The sequence below is a fragment of the Chinchilla lanigera genome, unplaced genomic scaffold (assembly GCF_000276665.1).
Source record: "Chinchilla lanigera isolate Chin_1 unplaced genomic scaffold, ChiLan1.0 scaffold00003, whole genome shotgun sequence".
NCBI classification, from domain to species: domain Eukaryota; kingdom Metazoa; phylum Chordata; class Mammalia; order Rodentia; family Chinchillidae; genus Chinchilla; species Chinchilla lanigera.
In genome coordinates this window covers 1,914,948-1,924,640 of record NW_004955404.1, presented here as the reverse complement: position 1 = coordinate 1,924,640, position 9,693 = coordinate 1,914,948, and the positions used below count along the sequence as shown (strand labels likewise).

The 9,693-nt window shown below is 57.4% G+C and overlaps 1 protein-coding gene across 2 annotated transcripts in view; it reads right to left on the bottom strand.

Annotated features, from left to right (window-relative positions):
- Positions 1 to 2,414: 2,414 nt before the first annotated feature.
- LOC102018676 (protein SPACA7-like) overlaps positions 2,415 to 9,693 on the bottom strand; it is an 18,783-nt gene continuing 11,504 nt past the window's right edge. The window contains exons 4-6 of one of the 2 annotated variants that reach the window (XM_013515729.1): positions 9,224 to 9,346; positions 5,745 to 5,825; positions 2,415 to 2,665 (exon numbers count right to left, since the gene is read on the bottom strand). In XM_013515729.1, coding sequence (XP_013371183.1) covers positions 2,544 to 2,665; positions 5,745 to 5,825; positions 9,224 to 9,346 — 326 coding nt within the window. In that variant the 3' untranslated portion in view covers positions 2,415 to 2,543. The remainder of the gene's footprint in view (positions 2,666 to 5,744; positions 5,826 to 9,223; positions 9,347 to 9,693) is intronic. The other variant, XM_005373996.2, reaches the window with a different exon arrangement.

Here is a 9,693-nt window from a genome sequence, read left to right as displayed (position 1 = left end):
CCTTGCCAGAGGGGGCACTTTCCTGGCTTCTCAGGCTTGTTTTCCTCATTCCTGTAAAGACGAGGATTATCCTGTCCAGCGGGGTGTGTGGTGCACGCCCTGAATCCCAGCATTCTGGCCGGTGCGAGCATCCCTGCGAGTCCGGTGTCAGCCTGGGCTCCATGCTGGGATACTTTCTCAAACAAACAGACATTTTCCAAGGTCAGAGCGGACTGGTTGTGAAAGGGTTTTTAGACTGTGAGGACAGAGGGCCTTTATTGGTTGGCTCTTGGGGCAGGTTACCAGTTTTGTGTTTCCTGAAGGCTACATTCCACTGTTGATGGGACCCCAGGAGTTTTGTTATCAGCTGCTGCGGGGAGTCTCTGGTGCCCACGGGGATCTCTGCCCTGCAAGGCCACCTGCCCCAGGCACTGCCATTGGCGTCCAGGGTGGCTGACCCCACAGAGGAGCCTGTCACTGACCAGCACCTTGCTCACCCCTGCAAGGACAGCTACTCCCCAGAGGAGCTAGTGTTATAGGCAGCTGAGTTAGATAGAGATATTATAGGCGGTCAGACAGGGCCAGGCCCTGGAAGGAGCCAATGTGAAAGACAAGATAAGGCAGGTATTTGCTGTGGGCCAGACCTCAAGACAGAAGATTAAACAAATGCGCCCACATACCTCCCTAAGGATGGACCTCAGGGATTGATATTCTAAATACGGAGCGGAGCGATCACCTTGAAGAGTCACTGGGGCTGGGGATTTAGCTCAGCGGCTCAGTGCCTGCCAGGCAAGCGTGAGGTCGTGAGTTCGATTCCCAGTACCAAAAATATGTAAATAAATAAAAATAAAAACAGTGCTCTGTGGAGCTGGGCACACAAACTGCACAGTCTGAGCAGGTCAGGCCACAGGGACCTCTGTGAGCAGAGTAGAGCAGGTGTCTTACAGGTGAAGAGGCTTATTTAAAGGGTTTTTGGTGGGCTTTTGAGGGGTCAGTTGGAGATAGGCAGGCTCGTAGCTTGCTCTTGTCCATGTCCCCTGTAACCTGCTGGCGTGTCCTCAGGGGACTGCTCCTGGCCTGCTGACGTGTCCTCGGTGCTCGGAGGAAGATGAAACACTTTCTCTGCAGTGGCAGGCAGGTGGGCTCACCCAAACTGGCGGTGTCCCTGTCCGGGCTCTGTCACCAGCTGGGATATGGGAGCCAGTGGGCTGGAACACTGGGGGCAACATGAGCCTCCAGGGACCCCCTGGCTGCTGACCCATCTCCGGCGCAGGAAGGAGTCCCTTAGAACATGTGGAGGAGATTTCCAACACATTCCATGCTTATGACCCAGTGGAAAATAACCAGCTCTGCACGACCCGGCAGCCCAATGAGCAGCCCTTTCCTGGGTCCTGGGATCCCCGCCGGCCAGGCTCTGCCTCCGGGTCAGGTCCCTCCCGTCCCTCTCCACCATGCCCAACTGTGGTACAGGCAGCCCAGCCTCCGAAAACTGGCCAGTCCTTTCTTCCTGCCCTCCCTGCCCCTTCAGCCCCAGTGTCGGTCCCCAGCACCCCAGGAGCAGCTCTGGTCCGTGCATCACAGATGCCCTCTGCCACCTTGGAGCCAGCACTCCCCCCATCAGGGTCTGGTTCTCAGGATCCTGCAGCAGGCTGACTGCTGCCCTTGATGCACGCCCGGCCTGGCCTCTGCCACAGCCCAGTTCTCTGATTTGACGTCTGCCTGCTCCAGGACGGAGGGCCAGGCCGAGACTCTTGGGTGGCCTCTGTGGTCTCCCCAGGCACGGCCATCCCGCTCCGCCTCAGCTTCCTGCATGGCTGTGCCCACAACTCCAGACCCCGCAAGCTTCGAGCGCATCTCCACAGTGTACCTTGTCCCTGTGACACTGTCCTGTTATCCAAGGCACGCCTGTCGCCCATTCTGCACCAGTGCCACGGCTGGGGAGCCACACTCCTTCCTCCCACTCTAGTCCTGCTGGCTGCAGTGGGGACCCAAGTCCGATCCCTGCTCTGCTGTGCGGGAATATCTAACAACAGCCCCACTGCGGAACCTTCCGGTGCCTCCGCATTGAATGCAGGACAGACCCAGAACAGCGCGGGGGGGTTGCCGCGGCCCGTGCGCATGCGCGAGTGTGTAGATGCGCAAGTGTGCAGACACCCGTGTGAAGACACGCGCACAGCCTGCGGGGTCTTGGGAGGATGTGACACACAGGCTCTGGTGCTAATTTCTTCAACGATCACCGGTCAGGCAGTAGCGAACTCCGGACCCTGTTGTTCAGGCCCGAGCGAGCCAGTTTTCTTTCTATTGGGATGCTGGTCTGGGAGGGGGAACTCGGCCTTCCCAGCCTAGGCGGGGGCTCTGCCCCGGGGCTGCACCCTGGCCCTAGACTGAGGTTGCTTTCTTTGCTGTTTTAAGAAAAACCCCATGTCACCTCGGTGTTATGTTTAAATATGGCGCTTTTATTCTATGTCCTGCCAGCTGACTGGCCGTGTGCCAGCCCCAGGGGTGCCCTGGCCGTCTTCCGGGCGCTCAGGGCAGGCTCTTGTTGCTGTGCAGGTACCTGGCTTTCAGCATGCTCGTGAGCAGCCTGCGCTTCTTCTTGAGGCTTTCTCCTGTTGAGCAAGAGGTTTTCTTGAGGCATGGTAGGGGTTCTGCAGATGGGCAGCTGGTGCCTCAACACCCAGCTCTGCTGTTGGTTTGAAGTAGGGAAGAAGAAACAGACAATTGGCCGGGTGGGATGGTGCATGACTGTAATGCCAGCACTCAGGAGGCTGAGGCAGGAGGATCACTGCAAGTTCAAGACCAGCCTGGGCTACATAGTGATTCAAGGCCAGCCTGGAATAGATAGTGAGATCCTGTCTCAAATAACAAAAAAGCTGGGCATGGTGACGGGTGCCAGTAATCCCCTAACTTGGGAGGCTAAAGCAGTAGGATTGCTCTGAATTTGAGACTAGCCTGGGCTACATAGGGAGTTCAAGGCTAGCCTAAACTATGGAGTGAGACCCTGCCTCAAAAAACAAACAAGAGAGTAGACAGGAGACAATGAAAATCATAATTTTGTTTTGAGACAAAGTCCTTACTATGTAGCCTAGGCTGGCCTTGAACTTGAGGCAACCCTCCTGCCTCAGCCTCCTAGTGCTGGGTTTGCAGGTGTGCATCACCACACCTCGCTCTGAAAATCCTAATTTTAAAAAAGGAAACTTCAGCTTCAGGACACAAGCCCAGCTTAAAAAGTTTTCCTCTTTCTCACTTCTATAACTGTCAGCCTGGGTCACACGTAGCCAGGGAACTTCAGCTGCTCCCTTCGCACTCGCTAGGCGCCCTCACAGGCTCACCTGGGATGCGCTCCCTTGCCAGTGGCCGTCACCCTCCTGCCAGCGAGCTGCCCTCCCCTGTGCCCCACGCCAAGACCACAGACTGACAAATCCCACTGGTTCCACCACCGAAAACACACAACTAGCCCCAGCCGCAGACTGCACCGTGCCTGTCTCTCGAGGGCCCGAGCTCTGTCTTTGAGTGCGCGTCTGATCTTTCCCTCTAGTGAATCCTGTTGTGTCTCTTACTGACCCATCCTGGAAATCCCCCTTCCGGCAGGAGCCTGCCATCCTGCAACCTCTCCTGGGGGTGGGGGTGGGGGTCAGGCTCCTCAGCCCGGCTTGGTGCTCCTGGACGCTGTCCACGGCCGGGGTGCTCACTGCGGCGACAGCCTGCGGGCTGTGGGCTGTGGGGCTTGGATGTCCACCGCCACGCCAGTGCCTTCCTCCAGGCTGTGTCCCCTGGGGCTCCGCAGCCCCCAAGTGCTGGCTCATGCACACGCTCCACAAACGTCATCTCCTTCCGTCCCCTCAACCCTCAAGGTGGGGCTGTGGCCGCCCGACATTGAGGAGCAGGAAGCCCAGGCTGGGGACAGGATGTGCGGTCGCTTGCCAAGGTCTCCCAAGGTCAAGCAACTTGAAAGCAGGTCAGGCTGAGGGAGGATGGGAGAAATGAGATTGGTGGAAAAGGGACAAGGCAAATCCTAGTCTAAACTTATATTCTTCGTTGTTTTGTTTTGATTCTTTTGAAACAGGATCTCATTACTTTGCTCAGGCTAGCCTTGAAATTGTGATCCTCCTGCCTCAGCCTGCCTTGTGCTGGGATTACAGGCATGCATCACCATGCTTAAAACTGTGCTTTTAAGAAAGCCACAGCTTTGGAAAACAATCAAAGTTGCCCAAGTTACAACGCCTTTTCCCTTCTGGGAAACTGAAAAAAAACATTCCTTGTGTCTTCAAGATACAATCAAACTCTGGAACGCACCGCCCCTGCCTTTGACCTGTACAGAGGGCTCCGGAGGAGTCACAGTGTCCCCAGGGCCCAAATGGCGTTTCGAGTGTCCCTTTTCTTCAGCTCTGCCTAACTGGGCAGGCAGTGAGGACAGGACCTCGGGACCCCGGGACCCGCTGCGGCACCTGCTCCTGTGGGATCAGCCTCCAGGAAAGGACTCTGGGGTTCCACTCTCGGAGCACTGCTGGGACTGAGAGACCCCACAGTCACACACAGTGCTTCTGGCGTTGTCCCTGAGCTGTAGACATGGCTGACTCAGAGCCTTGGGCTCCGTCTCTGTGACTTCTGGGGTCTAGAATAGTGACCATCCTCAGGCAGCGGGTCCCAGGGAACTGGGATTGGAGGACTCCTCCTGGGGACCCTTCCTAGGGCGGTGGCTGCCAACTGCCCCTCTGCTGTGGGTGGTGGCGGGTGCCCGGCGTGGGAGGAGCCACAGCCCAGACGCTGCCATCCACAGCCCAGAGGTGCTGGCCCTGTGGAGTCAGGAGGGCCAATCCCACGTCACAGCTGGTCCTGCCGGAGCTTGAGGACAGCTCAGGGGACAGGGAGGCCCCGAGCACCGAGCCATGGGGCTCCATCCCAGCCTAGGACCAGATGGCAGCATCAGGACCCCGAGTGTGGGGACAAAGGGACGGTGGGGTACACCAGTGTCCTCGTCTCCGTGTCCCTGAGCCAGGCCAGGCTTAGACATTCTGTCCCAGCATGGGGCTACGTGCCAGCGGCCGGTGGCTTAGTGGGAGCCCCTTTGCCACACCATACCCCAAGCTGAGGGTGCGGGCAGGTGTGTGGGGTGGGGAGGGAGACGTGGGGGCTGAGGCCGACCCGGGAGCCATCGTGTGCCTGCAGGTGGCCGCCCCGGAGGTAGGGACTCAGAGCTGCAACCTCCCAAGAGACTGGCTTGGAGCAGGCCGAGGGTATCTGGAAAGTCCCTGGAGAAGTATGGCCAGGGTGTACACGGGCAGCTTCTCAGTAGGGCTGAGGCAGCGCCATCTGGGCAAGGACAAGGGCGCAGGGAGGCCCCCATATGCGGGGTGGGAGGCGAGGAAACGCAGTGCCATGGAAGGGCCACGTCCACTGGGAGGTCTGGGGGACCAGCCTTGCCTGGTCATGAAGGTGCAAGCAGTGACCCTACGTGGCTGAGCCTGTGGCTGAGATGACTGCAGCCTCCTGGTCCCAGTGCCTTCTGGGAAAGGGGAACCCCGCTGCTCCATGTGCCCGGGTGGGGAGAGCCCCTCGGGGACGTGCTGTAACCCTTGATAGGTGAAGCCAGGTGTTCCTGGGTGGACGGCCCTGCCCAATGGAAGACCCCAGCAGAGCTCAGGCTGCTGTACCGGGACTGAGCCCCTGCCTTCAGGCTCCCAGCGTGGAGAGCGAGGCAGGGCTCCTAGGCCCGAGCTCTCTCACGCCCGCCTGTCACCCGGGACCTGGGCTCCAGCCCTTACTTAGCACTCTTTGAAGGCTGTCGATGATTTTCTCCAGCGCAGAGAGGGTTTTAATCTGATAAAGTGCTTCTTTCTCCTCTTCTGTGGGAGAAACCAAGAACAACCATCAGATCCAACCACCAATTTTGGTTCAGTTCTGTTATAGCTTGTGTCTAGATCTCCCTCCAAAGCCTCATGCATTCATAGGTAGGTTTTTTGTTTTTTTTTTTGAGACAAGGTCTTGTTATGCAGTTCAGGCTGATCATGAGCTCATTTTTTTTTTTTTGGCACCAGGAATCAAACTCAGGACCTTGAGCTTGCCAGGCAGGCGCTTGTGCCACTGGGCTATATCCCTGGCCCAAGAATTCATTATGTATTGGAGGCTGGCCTCAAATTTGTGGAAATCCTCCCGACTCAGCCTCCCGAGTACTGGAATTACAGGCAAGTGCCACCATTCCTGGTAGGTGGGGCTTTTGGGAGGTGGCTGTATCATGGGTGTGTGATACTGGATTAAGGATTAAAGGTGTAACAACTAGATTAGTCACTGATTGGTTTAGTGTAATTCTGGGTATGGATCATGAGAAGCCCCACCCTGGGTGTGGGTGGCACCAACCAATAGGCTTGTAGCCTGAATAGAATAAAAAGGGGAAGGAAGGTTCCCTACACTTCCTGCCTCCTGCCTACCCTGCCATGGACTGCCCCCCTCCACCGCCCTGCCATTCCCTTCTGCCATGCTGCCCTGCCTTGTCATCAGCTCTTTATGGACTGAAACCGCTATAAGCTGTGAGCTAACATAAATCTTTCTTTCTTTAACTTGTGGGTATCAGGTATTTTGTACCAGCACTAAGATAGTAACTAAGACAAATTCCAAGCTCGTGCTTTTTTTTTCACCAGGCTGTCTGCACATGTACAGTAAACACAGCCCCGTTTTTTCACTAACAAATGTGCAATAGGTCACTACTGGGCACCTCTTTTGTATCTTCTGAGATAGGGCTATGGAACATCTATGAGAAAAGGGCATGGATTAATAAGAACCAAATATAGCCAGATGTGTTGGTGCACACCTGTAATCTCAGCACTTGGGAGGCTAAGGCAGGAAGATTGCCGAAGCCAGCCTAGTCTACACAGTAGGTTTAAGGCTGCCCTGAACTACATGGTGAGATCTTGTCTCAAAAAATTAAAAAAAGAAGCAAATATAAAACACTGTGAAAAGACAACATCAGCAAAATAAATCACACTGCCTCATCTTTCCTCTTGTAGTGTATGTAGAACAATTGCAGCCCAGAAAATGCGGCAGGGCGTTTCCATGGCATAGCCCCTGCTGTGATGGCCCAAATCTCCCCTTAGAGATTCATTCCTCCGATGACCACCTTAAAACCTCGTTGCCGCAGGAAGACGGCAAGTTCAACCCCAGCCGGGGCAACTTACCAACTTGTGAGACTATCTCAAAGAGAAACAATTTTGTTTTTGTTTTTTTTTTTTTTTTTTGGTTTTTCTCCGGTACCGGGAACTGAACTCACGACCTTGCGCTTGCCAGGCAGGCGCTTTGCCGCCGAGCTAAATCCCCAGCCCCAAGAGAAACCATTTTGAAGAGGGCCGGAATGTAACTCGGTGCAAAGGTCCTGGGTTGCATCCCCAGGTCGGCCAGACAAAGCAAAGCCCCGGCTCTTCTCCTCACCTTTCCAAGGTGTGGCTCAGGAGGACGCCACACAGGGTCCCCACACTCACATGTATTTGAAGACGGGGTGGCACTTAGGGAGCCCTGAGCAGCGGGGACCGGGAGTTCTGGGCCCGCTCTACTGGGCTGCTGTCTTTGTGGGGCCGACCTCTGCCCTGCACGTGGAGTGGACAGCCACGGTCCCTGGTCTTGAGCTCCGCCCACGAAGGGGCCTGTGCTGCTGGCTGAGCGGAGCCCCTGTGGGTAGCAGCTGGCCAGGCAGGGTCGCTGCACGGCTCAGGGTGGGCGCAGGACCCGTGGCCGGGACGTCGGCACCGGCCTGTGTAGGGCCGGGCCGCTCCTGCTCGTCAGCTGCACTGTGTGTCCACGGGCAGCTGCATGGTGGGGGCCGAGTTTCCTCTTTGCTCTGGGGTCACTGGTGGCCCGGGACGGGGTTCTGACCATGGAAGGATTCCTGGGCCACGGTGGCCCCAGCACTGGGAACCCACGGCAGGCACCGGGCGGGGCGGGGACTCGTTTCCGAAATGTCCCGAGGCCCTGGGCGCAGGCTCTCCTGCCACTCTTTTTCTCTCCTCTGCAGATGGCCAGGGGCCGTGTTAGTCCTGGCTGTCCCCAAGCTTCCTCCTGGGCTGGCCCTCAGCCACCCTCTCCCGAGCTCCTACCTCACCTGCATTGCCCTTGGTCCCCAAAGCGGTTGGCCTGGCATGGTGGGTGGGAGCAACAGACTCTAGGATGAGTGTCCCTGCATCCCGACAGCCCAGGAGCCCTTAGAGGGGAGAGACGCTGCGCGCGGCTGCAGGTCAGTCCCTCGGCCTGGTAGGTGAAGGGCATACTGTGTCTCCCTGGCCCTGTCCGTCCCGAGGGTGCCCACCCAGCTGGGCCCCGGTGTCCTGTCCCATCTCACAGCCTTGGCCGCCCTGTGTCCTCTCAGCATCTGCCTCCTCTGATAGGCTGCTGCCGGGCAGCCACCGGTGGGCATGGGCACCTGCGGGCAGGGCCTCAGTGTAGACCCCACAGCCTCAGGCCTGTGCCCACGTCCAGAAGGAGCCTAACTGGTACACTCAGCCTGGAGCCATGAGCAACAGGCGCAGGCCCTGCGTGGGGCAAATGTGGATTTTAAACAGCACCATGTTCCGGTCCAAGCCCTGAAACTGTCTCTTCTGGTCCCACCGGAGTGCGCTGGCCCCCGGAGAGGCCGCGTGCCTGGGGAGTAACTGAAGCGCAGGTGCCTGGGCGCCCGGAGCTGCCCGCAGGCCCAGGAATCTGCATTCACAGGCTCCCCTCTTCCACGCCAGAGGCACCCGTGAGGGCTCTGCAACTGGGGCACCCCACAGCGGGCCCACACGTGTGTCCCTGGTGCTGCATGCACCCTTCCTGGCCTCCGGTCTCCAGGGCGGAGGGATCCATGCCCCGGGACCCCAGCTCTCCTCAGCGCCTCCACACAGTCTATCAAGCTCCTTGAGGACCGAGGCTCCCGACTGGACTCGGGGCCCTGGGGGCGCTCTGCCTACTGTGCCCCTTCTCGCAGGGAGGAGGGCTGACTTTGTTGGGCTCTGAGAGAAAGGACCAGGCTGGGCAGCACCTGTTCTGGACACTGCTGCTGGGCCCCCAGCCGGCACCGTGGGGCATTGCGGGTCGGGCCTGGGCAGGGGAGCTGGGTTCGTCCACCAGGGGAGACCGGGGAAGTCCGCCTGGCGGGGGTGCAGCAGCCTCCATCTCCTGCCAGGAGCTTCACCCTTCACCCAGGAAGGGCTTCTGTCTGCTGCTGTCTGCTGGTCTTCATTCTGTCACAACTCAGGCAGGGACTGTGGGACTCGCTTACCCTCAGAGAAGAGACTGACCACAGGCTGGGGAGAGCTCTGGCTCTCCTGTTTCTTAGGAGCACTTAACTGGCTCTGCTGTTTCTCAGAAGCACTGCTCTGCTGATTCTCTTTCAGGGGGACGTCTTCGGTGAAGAACAGGAAAAAGGGAGGAAAGTTCACATAATTACACACTTCTGAGCATTTCTGGCCCAAACTGCAATTTACAGTGTTGGGTTGGAATGATATAAAAGCTTGCAAGTCTACAGCTGGGTGTAGCAGCAAACACCTGTGATCCCACCACTCAGGTGGCTGAGGCAGGAGGATCACCATGAATTCGAGGCCAGTCTAGACTATATACTGAGACCTTGTCTCAAAAAACAAACAAAACAAAAACAAAATCAAAACCACAAAAATAACCCCAAACAAACAGAAATCGTCTTCAAGTTCTGTTTGCAAATGTGTGTCTGGAAGTTAATGCCTAAACTGAGTC